Source organism: Marmota marmota, unplaced genomic scaffold (genome assembly GCF_001458135.2).
Source record: "Marmota marmota marmota unplaced genomic scaffold, marMar, whole genome shotgun sequence".
NCBI classification, from domain to species: Eukaryota; Metazoa; Chordata; class Mammalia; order Rodentia; family Sciuridae; genus Marmota; species Marmota marmota.
The window spans coordinates 4,194,684-4,210,884 of record NW_025999853.1 but is presented as its reverse complement, the minus strand read 5'-3'; the positions used below and the strand labels follow the sequence as shown (position 1 = coordinate 4,210,884).

Below are 16,201 nucleotides of genomic sequence, written 5' to 3'. Positions count from 1 at the left end.
AGTAGATGCTCAATAAACAATTTGGAGAATTTAGTGAGCAACGATAAAGAATGAAATGAAATTACTGATCTCCCTGCAGCCCTTATTTTCTTTCTTTGTCATCATGATAGATGGAGTCTTATCCAGGAAACGGGTGAAGAGTTGGCTCTGAGGGAGCCCTGCCAATCATGTCATGACATCACCCCAGCCTTGCTGGTCAGATGGCTTGGTACTACACCTTGAGAGACACTGTCCCACAGCTGACTGACATTCTTTCATCCCAGAAATCACTGTCTCTCAAGACTATTTGAATATGCCAGAAAAAAAGCAATGACCAAATCCATTATCTGTTCAAAATCAGAAACCCAACCTTTTTTGTGGGGTCCCCAATGCCTACTCTAAGATGTCACCAGCTGTTCCTTGAAATTTCGGGCCACTTTCTCAGAACAATGTTTTGTTTAATGAATGAAAATGAAGACTGTAGTAGGCCCAACTTCCGATTCTTGGAGTTTGAAATGAGGGGTGGGGTAATTGGTAAATAAATGACATTTCACAAATTTTAATGGCATTAAGCTGAAAAATAACCTGTAGTTGTTTTCTAAAGAGGATAATGCGCACACTCCATGAAGGTAGGACTGTCTAAGCCCAGTAGCTGAGTTCATTGCAGTATCATATGGGAAGGTAGGAGCATAAAGAAGTGGAGAGACATGAGATTTGAAGCCATTCAGAATTGGGTTATAATCCCAACACTGCCATGAATAATCTGTGTGGCCTTGGGCAAGTCACATAATTTCTCTGATAGCCAGCTCTACTAGATATATAAGAGGGAAAATCAAACCTTTCTTATAACATGGCCACGGGGATCCCACAGTGGTAGCCACCATACAAGTCTTGGCTGAATAAATGAGATCCTACTACGCATACCAAGAGTGCACACAGGCTGTGTGTGTCTGAGACGGGATTTTAATCACGTTCCTTCCACTGACACAGAGCTCCCTAAGGGCCTGGTGACCACAAATGAGGCCTCAACTCAAAGACAGTAGATCTTTGAAAGGAACAGGGTTAAGGTTGGGATTGTCCTTCCACAGTGCGGCACAAAGAAACTATTAGTCAACTGCACCGGATGAGGCCTAGAAATCCAGCCATCTGCCTCCGAGAGTTCAGACAGTCTAGTCTGCCCGTTTCCTATCTGCGTCCTTCTCACTGGGGAGGGAGGAGCATCGCAGGTTATGTGGCTTTGGCTTTCGAACAAGTAGGGATGGGTTTCGATTCTCGTCATCTAGTGGCTATGTGAGTTTGGGGAGGTCAGCACAGAGCACACTCCAGTTTCCTCCTCGATAAACAATCATATCCACTTTGCATCTGCTCCCAGGGCCCGATGAGCTAAGGATACAAGATCGTGCACGTAATGGTTGATTCTGGACAGTGACCATGATAAGGGTTAAAGAGAGAGCCCTGTTCTTCCTCTCAGCAGAAAGCCAAGACAGGATTGTGATCCTGTTTGTTTTACCCCAGGGAACTGATACCAAGGAATAGCATCCTCTGCCCAAATGGTGGCTGTCCCCCACACATGAGCTGGAGCTGGCAGAGTGACTGCTCCCACTGCAAGTTCTGGGAATTCGTGTGGTTGGCTCCGCAGACCTCTGGCGGCCTCCACGTGAACCTACACACCAGCCAACGACTGAACTCCAGTCACTGGGATTGGTTTATAGCATCAGGCACCTGTCTTTCTTTGGAGGAAATGAGATTTTCTCCTGTTGGTGGGGAGTGTCATTTTCTGCTTCTAGTACATTCCGTGTGAACGAGGCTTCCTCATCTCCCCATTTATACCCATCATCTCAAAAGTAATTAGCACCTTCTTTCGTTCTTAGAAGTGACCCAGTTTGGAGGACAAATTTTATGGTCACTAGCTATGCCCATAAAAATGCAAGCGAAAGCAAGGTGGCCGAGCATGATTCAAGTGCCAGGACAAATTAAAAAAAAAAAAAAAAAAGCTTTAGGGAATTAAAAATTGATTTTTAACACCAAGGAACTGGCATGACCAACTGATTTTCAACTTGGCTCAAGTAGCTGGTAATGATTAATTCAAAGTATATCTGCTCACATGGGCCTCTCTAGGGAAGGAAGAGAAGTGTGTGTGTGTGTGTGTGTGTGTGTGTGTGTGTGTGTGCGCGCGCACGTACAGGAGAAGGCAAGAGGCAGTGGGTGCTGCTTATGAATATTTCTCCAGCAGCGCTTGGTGGGGGAGATCACCAAGAAGTGAAGTGGAGAGAGAAGCACACAGACATCCTTGTGGCCTTCAGGGGCTGGCCCCAGCACATCACCAAAGAACTTGGACTTGAATGTGTTTTGAATGCTTTTGGGTACTGTCTGACTCTTCACAGTGCGCATGGATTACTTCTGTAATCGTGAATGCTGTTTCTCGCTCTCTATCTGTATCTACAGACAGATGTAGATTTATCCACAACTGTGTGAGAATTAGTCCTAACTGAAGTTTTCCCATTTCTGCTTGAAGGCTCAGGTTCACCTCCACCTGAGCAGGTAACACAGGCAGTGGTCTCAAAATCAGGGATGTGTGACTGGCAGGACCATGGGACCCATGAAGTTCGTTTTTCTAGTGATTCCCACGATTTGCACATGGGGTGCAATAAAACCCCAGACTTCTGTGGTGAGAACAGAAGCTAAATGGAGAGTTTGGAAATGGCTTGAGGGTTAGAGGGTAAAGTGAGACCTAACCTCAGGCAAGGAGAGAAAAGAAAGGCTGAAGTTCAAGCTGCCTTTCGAGCTCACCCTGTGGGGGTGTCTCTGCAGCTTCCTACAGGAGCGGAGGGAGCGGGGGAGAAACAGTCAGTACTTTCCTTTATTGAGTGCTGCTTTCCCTGGTCACATGGCAAGGCCATACAAACAGCCCAGCGCAGGGCAGGGCGTCCACTCGTGTGTTCTCATCAGTGTAAACACAACATTAATACTGAAGAGTAAAGAAAACGGGTAAAAAGTCCAGTGTCTCCTCGATCTGTGGAACGGTGAAGGTGCCTGCCCCCCTGGACAGGTCCCCAGGGGAGACTCAGGTCGCCACCTCTTCCCCTCCACAGGGAAGAGGGCAGGAACAGAGGAACCCCAGCTCCATCCTTTTCCCGGGGGCCTCCCCCAGGGTCACACGAGTCTTCAGAATCGGGCACCCGGGAATGCCTCGAGTTCTTCTGAAGGCCTGAGAGGGTTGTCCCTTCTGTGTGCACGGAAACGGTTCCTTCAAAGCCCTTTCCTCATGACCCAGCCGCTGCCCAAAGAAACGTGACTGCACGCCAGGAGCTGTGTCTCTGCAGTCCCCATTGCAGCCCTGGGTCCTGGAGAGGGGGCCCTCGGGTGAGGAGCGCCAGCTACCCAGGTGTGAATAGTCGCTGGAGATTCCTGTCCTCCTCATTGGGCCACTGCTGACAGGGGACGTTGGTTGAGGCAGTTGACTTTCCTTTAGAGCCTGAGAGGACCAGATTTTCTAGTTTGGATTCCGGGACCAAAAAATAAACTTAATCCCCCAAACTAAAGCAAATCAAAAGAAAACAAGAGTGACTTTGAGGATAAAGAATCGACCAGCCCAACTCCAGGCCCCTCCGTATCCGGTGTCCCCATGGGGTTCTTCCCAATGGCTAGCTCCAATCCTTGGTTACCCCTCCCCTTGGGTGCCGAACTACGCTGCAGGGTCAGGAAGGTCTCCTCTGAAGGACGAGATGACGTGCTCTTATTTCCCGGGATGAGTAATCCCCAGCACTCTGACTCCCCACCTCCAGCTACGAGGGGACCCATGACTATTAAAAAGCCATAAGAATATCTGGAAGCCCTGACTTGGTTTGTGGCTTTGTGATAAGATGATAACCCCTTCCTCGCTCACCCCTCTAGGTCCCTTCTTGAGGAGACTTGTGTTGCCAGGCCTGAGAATTCTACGCCCTGGGAATGCCAAACTCTCTGCAGCTGGCTGCGTCCCTGTCAAGATCTCTGCAGCGAGAGCAGCTCGGCAGGGCCAAAGGGACAAAGAAAAATGAAACCCCAAAAAGCTCAATTTTGACTTTGAAGGCTGGGCCCCAAACAGCCAGTGGCTCGTCCCCTGTGGCATGTCTCTCCCTAGCGGTGGCCTCTCGGTGCTAGCTGTTGTTCTCGGCCGTGAGATATTTCAGGGCGGCAAAGCCATAGCGGCGGGACATGTCCTGCTGAAACTCTTCCTTCAGGGTTTTGAGACAGATGCGGTATTGCTTGTTGGAACGGAACTTGGTGATGTCGAAGCTGGGGGCGTGGGGCATGTGGATCATGTAGGCGTTGGGCAGCACGATGAACTCATATTCCTGGAGAGAAAGAGAAGGGCAGAGGGTGACGCCGAGTTCATCAACCACCTGGGGGACAGGAGGCGGCACGGGGACAGCCTGACCCCCACAGGTACTTGGCCGATCTGAGCCTTGGGCTGCTCATCATCAAGGTGGAAGTAATAACATCTGCCTGGATGCACCACTGTAGGGACAGCGCTGAGCTGGCCCCCAGGACCCTCAAAGGCCCTGACAGACGTGAGCGCACACCCACGTGGTCGCTCTAGGATGAGGCAAAATGGGACGGTCTCTTGTCCCAACGACTGACATCCACAGCTCAGCTCAAAAGAGGGGACATAAAAAAAAGAAGAAATAAAAACAAACACGGCACAGGACTGAAGCTTTTCAAGGACAAAGCTGTCCCTGACTCCTCCTTCCTACGAGCCCTGTCGTTACAGAGTGTCCTCGACCTGGCAGAACCCAGATAAAAACTCAGTCCAAAAATAAAAGGCCTGCCTCCAAAGAGCCAAAATTGGTGACACAAATTTAGGACACGTAACTCCCAGGGAACGCAGCACGCCCTCCCTCCGCCTCTTACTCCTGATCCTGGTCATCTGTTTCCCCAGCTCAGAGCAGAGGAGGATAAACCCAGAGAGGTCAACTGGGGACAGGGGACGGCACCCATCCCAGGTGGAACACCGAGGCAGCAACACTGACAGCCGAGCAAGGAAGGGGTGGAAGAAACCGCGAAGAGAAAACGCGAGAACTCGCCCAGCCTGGCTGTGTCTGGGGCACAGGGACGGAGCGCCCTGAGAGGACCGATAGCCCCCTGGGCGCAGCTCTGTGACATGTCAGGTGTGCCCCCATTAAGTCACGGAAAGGGTAAAATCATGTCTGATGTGTTCCCGGCAAAGGAAGGAGAATGTTTAACACTATTCTGCTAAGCTGCAGAAACAAAGTACCGCAAGATGAGCTTTCTTTGAACCGGTTCACCTCACGACCTGGCTGGACGCTAGACCACCATTCTTTCAAGCACCAGTTGAGGCTGACACCACGTTGCAGCCCGCGGGCAGCTCTGGGCTCCCATCGGGTGCTATGAGAACAGCTTTCTGTCGTGCAATACGGATGCTGTTCTAGCACTTTCTTCTGACACCAGCGGTTCTCAGGCCCAGTGGTTCTCAGTCACCTGGGACTGCTCTTAAACACAGTGGAACCATTGCGAAGTCCCCATGGTGAAGCTCATGGAGGGCCAACACGGAGCATCCAATCTGTACTTTTCCCAAATCTGGGATGGTCTTGCTAAGGAATAGTTACCCTGGGGAACTGCACAGAGAGAAAAGATGGGGGCTGGGACACTCAGGCATCCTCTCCTGACTCGACCAGAGCTCCTGGTTGTTGCTGGCTTTCTCACATTTACAGGTTGTGCTAACGCAGCCTCGCCCCTTTGTCTAGAGACCATCTACAACTGAACTACTGTGGCAGAGCTGAGCAGTAGCAAAGGGGACAAAGCCCGAAATATTTACTCTCTGGCCCTGTGCAGAACCCTTGTTTCTTGTTTATTAAAATTTGCAAAAGACTTCTTTTGAAGCAGGTGCTCAGTGAGCATTAGCTGAATAAATGAAGGGTTTCAAAACTAGGGCTGGGGCTGGGGCTCAGTGGTAGACCGTTTGCCTGGCATGTGTGGGACCCTGGGTTTGATCCTCAGCACACACAGAAATAAATTAATTGATTAATTAAAGGTATTGTGTCCAACTACAACTAAAGAATTTTTTTTTGCTTTCCATTTTTTAAATATTTTTAAAATTTTAAAATGTTTTAATTAGTTATACATGTCAATAGAAGGCATGTATGCACTTTGATATATCATACATAGAAGGGATATAATTTCTCATTTTTCTGAGTGACATGTTGCAGAATCACATTGGTCATGCAGTCACATATATGCATAGAGTAATGATGTCTGTTTCATTCTACTGTCCTTCCTATCCCCACATCCCTTCCCTTCATTTCTTTCTACCTAATCTAAAGTAACTAGTGCCATCCTCCTTACTAAATCTAAAGTAATTAGTGCCTAATCTAAAGTAATTAGTGCCATCCTCCTTACTCTGAATTAGCATCCATATATTAGAGAAAATATTCAGCCTTTGGTTTTTTGGGATGGGCTTATTTTGCTTAGCATGATATTCTCCAGCGCCATCCATTTACCAGTGAATGCCATGATTTCATTCTTCTTTAAAACTGAGTAATATTCCATTGAATGTATATACCACATTTTCTTTATCCATTCATCTATCGAAGGACACCTAGGGTGGTTACATAGTTTAGCTACTGTGAATTGAGCTGCTATATACACTGATGTGGCTGCCACTAAAAAAGTTTTTAAAAATATTTTTAAAAAGACTAAATGTTGCCTAAAAATCACCACTCTTTTAGTTAAAGGTGAGCCGTGCCTGTGGTGAACTTAGTGCCAAATACATGGAACCCTTAGGATTCTCTGTGTCCCTTCTGCGACTCAGAGGCTGAGTGCTGAGCAGTATCAGGAACCTGACTCTCGTACAAGGGTGGAAGAAAGCAATGGCTTGAGAACCACAGCCTGAGGACCAGCACTGCCAGGTTCTCACTCTGGGTCCTGAACACATCTTGCTCCCTCTTCAGACCCTGTTTTCTCTCCCCAGGTCACCCTTCAGCTGTGAGATCCAAGCCTCTGTCCCCAGCCCCAGCACCTGCGGACGCTGTTCTCACCTGTGCATCCAGTTCCATGATGTGAGCCACCTTGTTCCAGCCAAAGCCCACAAACCTCCGGTCATACTCAGGGCAGTCCTGTCGCACCACCACGTACGGCTCGAAGTCAGCCTCCCACTCAACCCGGTAAGGCGTGGTGGCGGTCCGCCACTTGGCAAAGTTTGTGGGTGCGTGGCCTTTTGTCCAGACGTGGTACCTGGGCACACAGAGGAAAGCCCTGGGTGAAGGGAAGGAAGAGGCCTTTCCAGAACTGGCTGATTTGAGGGAAGAAGAGATACTAATAGGTGGGCTGCTGCATCCCTGCAGAACCATGCTCACATCCTGACCCAGGGCCTGGAAATGTGACCTACTTGGAAATAGGTTCTCTGCAGATATAGTCAAGTCAGGATGAGGTCAAGATTAGGGCCCACCCTAATCCAATGGCTGGTGTCCTTATAAGAAGAGGAAAATCTGGACTCAGACACACTCTGGAACACACTCTGGAACTCTACTATGGGAAGATGGAGGTAGAGATTAGACTGAGGGACCTGTCTGCAGATGAAGGGGTGTCAAGGACTGCCCACAACCACCGGAAGGAAGCAGAGAGAAGCAAGGAAGGGGTCTTCCCTAGAGCCTTTGGGAAAAGCATGAACCTGTAGATACTTTGACTTTGGTCTTTTGGCTTCTAGAATTGTGAGAAAACAAATTTCTGTCATGTGAAGCCACCTAGTTTTAAGGATTTTGTCATAGCAGCCCCAGGAGACTGATACCATTGGTTGTCCACATCCTTCAATAATGAGATGTTCCCTGTGAAAAGGTTAGTGAGCTCCTGGGAGCTCTCTCATTTCTGTGGAACCAACTACAGGTTGATCTCGTTGACAACTGCAATTATTCCTACTGGTGACTCTCTGGGGCATAACCTATGAGTAGGACACCACTCCTGTGATTATGTTATATTATACAGCAAAAGGGAGTTTTGTAGACATAGTTAAGGTTATTAATTGAGTGGCCCTGGATTAATTAAACAGGAGGTTATGGAGGTGGGTCTGACTAGATCACACGAACCTTCAGGTCTTGATGTAGAAGGAGGAGCCCTGCTGAGAGCAGAGGGTTCTATGGGGCCACAGGACAGAGGACTAGATTCCAGGAGCTGAGAGGGGTGACGGGCCAGCAGCTAGCAGAAGCACAGGGACCTCAGCCTGCACACAAGGGAAGGAATTGCACCAGCAGCCCCAGAGCTGGGAAGGGCAGCATGTGGGCTGGAGAACTGTGGCTTTGCCAACTCTCTGGGTCTGGACCACAGACTCCACAGACAGTGAGGCCACAAATCTGTACTGTTTTAAGCTGCTATATTTGTGGTGCTTTGTTCTACAGCATAGAAAATGAATATCACCATATAACAATGGCAAGAAGCTAGTATTTATTAACCCTATGTATTAGAACTATTTTTAAAAATATGCACGTAGCGTGTGTGTGTGTGTATGTGTGTGTGTGTGTGTATTTTTTTGTTTTTATTTTTGTTTTGTACCAGGAATCGAACCCAGAGGTGCTTAACCACTGAGACACAGCCCTAGCACCCCTCCCTTTTTTTTTCATTTTTAAAATTGAGACAGGTTCTTGATAAGTGCTTAGAGCCTCACTAAGTTGCTGAGGCTGGCCTTGAATTTGTAATCCTCCTCTATAGCTCTGAGCCACTGGGATTACAGGCATGTATTGCTGCACCTGGCCCATACAGATTTTTAATTCTTACAACTTACCCAACATCAGGTTATAAATTGTACAGTGGTGGAGCTGGGATTCAAGCTCAAGACTGGCACTCTGACCCACTTTTGGAAAACAGTCTTTGTACGTCACCATTCCCTGCGTTCTCTGGACAATGGAACAAGCACTCAATGGTTGCACTCAAATTGAATAATGGAGTGAACAAGTGAGGAACCTAAAACTCGTGGGGTACACAAGACAGGAGTGTGGAGTGGGATAGGAACACTCCACACATAGCTCTGGCGGTTGCAGGGGAGACAGAATGGAGGGTGGGAACCTGACAGAGGAGCTGCAGGAGAAAGGAACAGGAAGTGCTGGGTGTCATCTCCTTAGGGAAGGCTCTGTACAGGCTGAGGGTGGCAGGGCGTGCTCTAATGACAGAACGCGACTGCTCCCTTCATTTGCTCGTCCCTTACCGACACTGTACTGTCATCCAGCCCTCAGTGTGGCTGAATGGGCACTGACCAATAGGTGGGTTTTCATAAGATGCGCTGCTGGATGAGACAGGCAGGCTGGGGAAGGCAGGACCTTGACCCCCAGCCCGATCACTGCAGCGTTGTCCACCAAAACCAGTCACTTAACTGGAAAAAGGCTGAGTAATGCTACTTTAGTGGAGTGTGAAAAAGAATATTGTGACAGCTGTCAATCACGAGCCTCAGCCAAAAGCTACGCCCACAAATAGCTGATTTTCTACTTGTCATTTTTTTGGAACAGCTACTCTTGACACTTAGTGCCTTGGACAGAATCTGCCCAGCATGGGTGACCGCCAGGAGCCTATAGGTTCCAAACACAGCACAGTCGAGTCTTTGGGCCAAGGTTCAAATCCCACCTCTACCACTCAGGAGCTGAGGATCTTGCATAACAAAATACTTTAACTAGGCTTTGGTTTCTTCTTGTGTCAGCTGGGGTAAACAACACCTATCTTGTTGAATTGAGATGATGGGAAGAACTTGGCAGAGAGCTGGCCAGAGACATTCAAAATATACTAGCTCCCTAAAGGCAGTTTAACAAAATGGTTTAGAATGCTGGTCGTGGGTGTGCATTCTGTCATTCAGCAGGTGTCCACAGGATAACTCCCCTGCACCTTTGTTGCCTTGTCTTGGTAAACAAGGAAATCATAATCCCTGGTGATTAAGTGAATTAATTCACATAAAGAACAAAGGGCAGTGTCTGATGCGAGGTGATTCCTTGAAAACTGAGAACATTCTCATTATTTTTCCTCATTCGCCTCCTGAATAGGATGTCAGTCCACAGTGGTCTCGCTGTCTGTGTTATCAGTGTACTGATGAACGTTTTGTTTGTTCTCCATCTTTCGAATCTAAATTCTGGGATTATTACAATACACAAAAGAGAGAAGGGAAGGGCAGGGATGGGTCAGTTCCCTTCGTCTGGCTGAGCAGAGAGAAGCTGCTCAGTCTGGAACGCTGACAGCTTGCTGAAAGGCTGGGCCGAACAGGATGCAGGGACGTTACAATTAACCTGCCATTAAAGCAAGCCACAGCTTGAAAACTGCCCCCAGGAACCTGCTGTCAGTCCAACAGACACTGGACGTCAGGGCATGGCTGGGACGGAGACCAGCCACATCAGGTAGCCTCCAGAACAGGGCTCAGATGGCTGTTTCCTGGCTACACCTCACAGGACGCTGTTGAAAGCGATTTGGGACACTTTGAGCAGAGGTTCTGAAGCTCAGGTACACGTCAGAGACACGGGGAAGGTCAGTTCCAGTTCCAGGGTTTCTGATTCTGGCTTCTGGCTGGAGCTTGAGACTCTGCATTTCTAACAAGGACCCAGGCGATGAGATGCTACTTTCCCAGGGTCCTTGCTCCGAGAGCCACACCCCAAGAGGACGTGGAGGGGTGTCCAGGTGTGGCCGGGAGTTGCTTTCAGCTGCTCAGAGGCTTAAGTGTTCATTACTTGGAGAGCAGGTGACAAAAGTAATCTCTCGGAGGGAAGGTCTGTAATTTAGCACTTGGCATGGTGGCTTACAAGCTGTTAGCGGGAGCAGTAATCACGGACACAGCAGGCCGGACCCCAGCTCTCACGCCCACGGACATGGCTTTGAAATGATTTCTCAAAGCACCTGGGGTTAGAGATGGAAGGAAGAACATCTTGGAAACTTGCCAGGTGTTCAGCCACCAGGTTATGGCAACTGCAGGGGCCTCAGATGAAGGCTTGGTCTCAAATTTCCAGGAGTAGGTTTTTACTCTGCAGCTTCAAATGTGGCTTTGTGTGAGCAGTCAGGACTCAGCAGCCCGGTGCTGGGTCAGTGAAGAGCACAGGTTCAGTGGTCCCTCAGGCCGGGCTGAATCCTGGCTCTGACATTTCCTGGCTGCTTTTCAATGGGCAAATTATTTGACCTCTCAGAACCTCAGGGTCTATTTGTTTCTTTCCGGTATCTACCTCGGGTTTGTTCTGAGGATTAAATGGGCTGATCACAGAGCCCGGTTCATGCAAAGCACTCAACAAATGGCAGTTGGTATTATTTCTGGAAAGCAGTGGTTTGGGGGGAATTAGCCCTTCTAGGTTGTTTTCTAGAATTCTGGATGGAGGACAAAGGATGGGGTGGGGTCCTGGTACCTCCAGGGCCTCTCCATTCCATAAAACGTACAAAACCGGTAATTTCTAAACTGCTGAATGGACATCCTACTTGATGGAGTTATTTTCACAAAATAGTTGGAGGAAACCTTTAGAAACTTCTAGAAGCTGTATGAGATGAAAACCTAAGTTGCTATGACTACAGTCTTTGCACGACAATTCAGACTGCCTAGAGCTGTATGCTTTTGAACTCCAAGGAAGTGCTGACCATTCCTACATTGTTTCGAGGATTCACTTTAACAGAAAGCAGGCTGAAGCACAGCTCTCCTCTGACTGCTCAATCAAGAGACCCAGCGGGACTCCTACTCCCCTGTCCCCCACTGTCACACATCATGCTGCCCAGGCCTGTGCTCCAGAGCCAGAACCCATTTGCACCTGTGCAGTTGCCGAGCCTCCTGGGGCCTTCTGGATGTGAAGCAGGGTAGCTCCCTGCCAGGTCCCTGCAGGACATAGGTCCTAGGAAATGAGGGTTTTGTTTGCAGCTGTCACTTGGGCAGCAGGAAAGTCAGCTCCTGAAGGGGGTCTGTGCAACTCTGGTGCTCATCACAGTCCCAAAGGGCTTAGAAAACAGACCACTCACACCAAAAAGAAAAAGGGAACACCCAGGCTGCTCACAGAATGAAACCGTTTACCCAGAGAGGGAATGCCCCAAGGAGAATTCAGGTCAGGAGATGGAGAAGGGGTCTGAGATCAGTTTAGAAAAACATGAAAAGAAGCATGACTGGCCTTCTGACCTAAACATGCCCGTCCACCTAGACACACACCTGTCGTCCATGTACAATGCAAACTATGTGCATTGGCCAGGGTGGGGGGTTGCAAGGACACTGGCTTTATTTTTGCCTTCCAATGGACCAATGCATATTACCCCCACCAACTTCTGGGTTAACAGCTTTGGTGTCTGGGTTTCCCAGGAGAGAAGTCCTTTAGGCACCCCAGAGGATAGCAGTGAGGGCCACTTACCTGAATGTGAAGAGGGTCCCCATGTCCAGCATTGACAGCAACTCTGCTTTGGACTTGGGGAAAGACAGCCGGTAGCGCAGTGTCTCAAAGGCGGGGACAATCATCGCTTTCTTGGTATTGGCGAGGTCAAGCTGGATGACAGACTTCCTGGAAAGAGGGGGTGGGCAGAGAAAGAGCGGGTGTCTGTGATTCCAGGCCAAAGTCCTTCCCTTGTGAGGGTTGGTGGTGAATGGTCCCGAGAGGCTGGGCAGCTTCCCAAATGCTGCACAGGGAACCCAAGAGGAAGGCCTGGGGCAGCCTCCTGCACACTTGCGGGGTGCTCCTTCCAGAGTCAGGAGCAGCAGAAGGGCTCACAGGACTTTCTACCCCTCCTCCCACTGGCCACCAAAGAGCAGGTGGCCACAAACCTGGCAAGAGATTTACCAGCCTGTGACTTCTCAACCAGAAGAACAGTCTGGACCCTGCGTCTTGAAAGGAGCCAGACTTGTGCCCCCGGACCCTGACTGTCCCTAAACAGCCAGCACCCAGCCAGGCATGTCAGAGCTCTGGTCCGCCATGTGCCGGGGAAGAGTTCTGCAATCTCTCATTAGCTCCTGTCTCACACCCAGCCTTCGGCTCTGCTCCCTGGAGATGCTCCTGACCTCTGGATTTGTCTGCTCTTCTCCAGCTCTGTGGCCATCCTTGGAAAGGGAACCGCAGCTCAGGGAGGGCCACCCGGCATGATGCTTTGAGTGAGCACAGACTGGATTTGAATCCTGGTAATGCCACTTAATGAGTCTTGCCATCCTGGCCAAGTCATTTAGCTTTTCCCTACCTTGGGTTCCTCCAGAATGGTGGCAATAGTGTCTGCCTCCTGGAGGTCCTGTGAGCAAGGTGACGACACTGCTTGGCACACCAGGTGCAGGGCAGGCATGGAGACTGTCATTACTCCCTACCTTGATCTTTATGATCTCTGTTGGCTACGAATGTGGTACGTCATTCCACTTTCCTGCTCAGACCACTGACTTCTGAGTCTCAATGCCATTATCACTGTGTTAATCACCAAAAGAGAGCAAGCAGCCTCCCTTGGGGAAATAATAAGTACTCGAAGACATTTTGAAAAATACCGGAAGAAGCACCCTCCCTCCCCGTAGCCTATAAGAGCTTATTGCTGTATTACTAAGGTCACGCCACTGAACAAAACTTTGAGCCTTTGTATGAACAGGGACTAAGGCTGATCTGCAAAGACTAGTCCTACTATCAGTAATTACGCTGCCCCAGTTCAGTGTGGCACAGAACAGAAACACAGACCAAGAAGGACATTGGCCAGGCTTGGTGTCAAGGAACAATGAGGGGGAATGTGGACCAGGTCAGAATGTCTTCTGAAGCCACTCTGGGTTAAGGTTCTTACCAGCTCCCTTTGGAGAAGAGGTAGCTGGAGAGATGAACTGGAGGCTCATTTGGAACCCTTGGAATGTCATTTCTAGTTCATTTTTTATTCTTATGCTGAAGTCAACTCTATACCAGGTGATGTACAGTCCTCGTGTTATTATTTCAGAGGAGATCTGTAAGGATGGCAGTGAGAGAGAATGGGGGTGAGCTATACTTAGCCAGTGTGAGGGCCAGAGTTGTGAGTCAGCCTGTCCTGGCTTGCTTTGTCTGTCTGAACAATGATGTCAGTTTTCAAACACTCACGATTCCCTCCTCCACGATGGGGCATCTAGGGTCAAGGCGGCATCTCTTTTATATCCAACTTATACTACATATGGCAGAGCTGTGGCCCTTTACCTGTTCCCTAGGAAATGTGGACCTTACCTACTGAGTCCAGGTGGTAAGGATGGGACATGAGTCAAAAAAAATTATATTCTTGGGTCAAGATGGCAAAGCCCCTGGGACCTCAGGGCATGGAAGAAAGTGTCCCTATATTGGTGGATGGTTGCTACTCATTTAGCAAATACTGAGCACCTACTATGTGCTTGGTCCTTAGAGATACAGGGTAACAAACAGCTGTCCTCAGCTGGGGTGGTGTTTGCATCTTGTCTAAATGACTTAATATGTTAAAAGCCTGAGGATAAGTATCTCTAAATTGGGGCACAAGATTGCATCTGCAGCTGGTGATTTTAAGATATGATGCAACGGAAATTGAGTTGGAGACTGAGAGGGCTGAATTATAAAGGGGTTCATTAGGGAAAAATATATGCACACATGCATACGATAGGTACAGAGATCTCTAAATACCAGGTCTTCTACCCATGTAAGCCTCAAATAATTAATATTACAAACACAGTTATTCCAGCAGCCATTTTTGGGAGTGTCCTGATTAAAAAAAATAATTGACCCTTTTATTGTGGCCAGTACACTTAGGAACAACTCACAGAGCTCTGCCTGGATCCCTGCACCCCTGGCCAGGGCAGGCTGTTTAGGGGTAGACACATGACACAAGCTGAATGAGTCTAGTTCTCACCCTTGGAAATATACACAGAAATAGAAACTGGGAAACTTTACAGCCGACTTGCGCTCTGTCAGGGCACTGAGGGCTTTGGAACTTCTTCTGCAGAGGCCTAGAACTGCCCTGGTTAATTTCATGCTTCTGTATTGTTTTTCCAAATCCTACTTTGATTCCATAAGATGTACCACCCAATTTTTTGTTTCTTTTCCTTTAACTTCTTTTTATTTTAATTAAACTACCTTGCATTGGTTTCTGTTCCTTGCAATGAAACAACCCTAATCGATATTCTGCAATATCCAGAGTAAATAGACCTGGAGAGCAGCAGGCCTTACAGATGGAGCCCTCGCCAGCCTTATTTCCCTCTGCATGGACAGCATCAGATTCTGGAGGACTTTCTGCAAATTCCCTTTAATCTCCCTGAAATGCAAACTGCCACAAAGATGGATTTGTCACCAGATAGGTCCATTTCAGGCTCCATTCAAGGAGGTTTTGATATTGACGCCCTGAAAGTATCTCATTATGAGGCTGTCTCAGCAATAAAGTGGCTGCAGGGCCCAGACTCTGAGCACATCTGTTTATTGAGGAGGTAAAGACAGCTGGGGTCCCTCTGCAGCATGCACGGTTGGAACATCCTGCCTCGGCTGGGACCTGCTGGCCTGGGGTGAACAATGTGCTGCCAGCATTAGTCTGCAGGGACTGTGAATTTTCTGGAAGCCAGGGGGTGCTATGGTGTGCAAGAAGGCGGGCTTGGGAGCCAGGAGACCTGAGTTCCAGGTCCAGTCCTGATAAGCTGAGTGACACTTCTATCTTCTATTGCTGAATCTAAATTCTTCACACTGAAGCTTTTGGAAGGCAGTCTTGTGGAGTGGTAATCAGAAAATCCTGGAAGCCAGGTTTGACTCTATCAGAGATGGCCTCCTGGGCAAGTCACTGTAACCAATCTGGGTCCCAGAGTTTGTGCACGTGTAGAGCATGTTGATGAGGAATAGCAGAGTGTATGTGGCAGTGCCTGGGGCCAAGCCCAGCCCGAACAGAGCACAGAACTCACAACTGCTGCTTACGATGGTTCGTTTTATATGTCCACTGGACTAGGGTACTGTGTCTGGTGTTAGCCAAACATTAGCCTAGATGTCACAGGGAAGATACTTTGTAGGCGCAAAGAACATCTACAACTACTTTAAGGAAAGATTACCCTTGATAAGGCTGTCAGTTAGCTAAAGGGATAAGACAAATACTGAGCTTTCATGGAAAAAAGTATAATGTTATATCATCTGCACACACATGTATGAAACAACGAAGCCCACCATTATTCATAATTATAATGCGTTGATTAAAATATGGAAAAATATAAAATAAATACAGAATAAAAATACAGAGAGACAGACAAAGAGAAGGAACTCAGCCTCAGGAGTTTAACACAGAAATTCTTCCTGCATTTCTCACCTGCTGATCTGCTCTATGGATT

The 16,201-nt window shown here is 48.4% G+C and overlaps 1 protein-coding gene across 10 annotated transcripts in view; it reads right to left on the bottom strand.

The window, feature by feature from the left end:
• Positions 1-2,821: 2,821 nt before the first annotated feature.
• The window catches only part of Large1 (LARGE xylosyl- and glucuronyltransferase 1), a 487,150-nt gene continuing 473,770 nt past the window's right edge, over positions 2,822-16,201 (bottom strand). For all 10 annotated transcript variants that reach the window (XM_048802422.1, XM_048802409.1, XM_048802417.1 and 7 more), the window contains 3 exons: positions 12,309-12,455; positions 7,014-7,209; positions 2,822-4,313 (listed from right to left, as the gene is read on the bottom strand). In XM_048802422.1, coding sequence (XP_048658379.1) covers positions 4,116-4,313; positions 7,014-7,209; positions 12,309-12,455 — 541 coding nt within the window. In that variant the 3' untranslated portion in view covers positions 2,822-4,115. The remainder of the gene's footprint in view (positions 4,314-7,013; positions 7,210-12,308; positions 12,456-16,201) is intronic.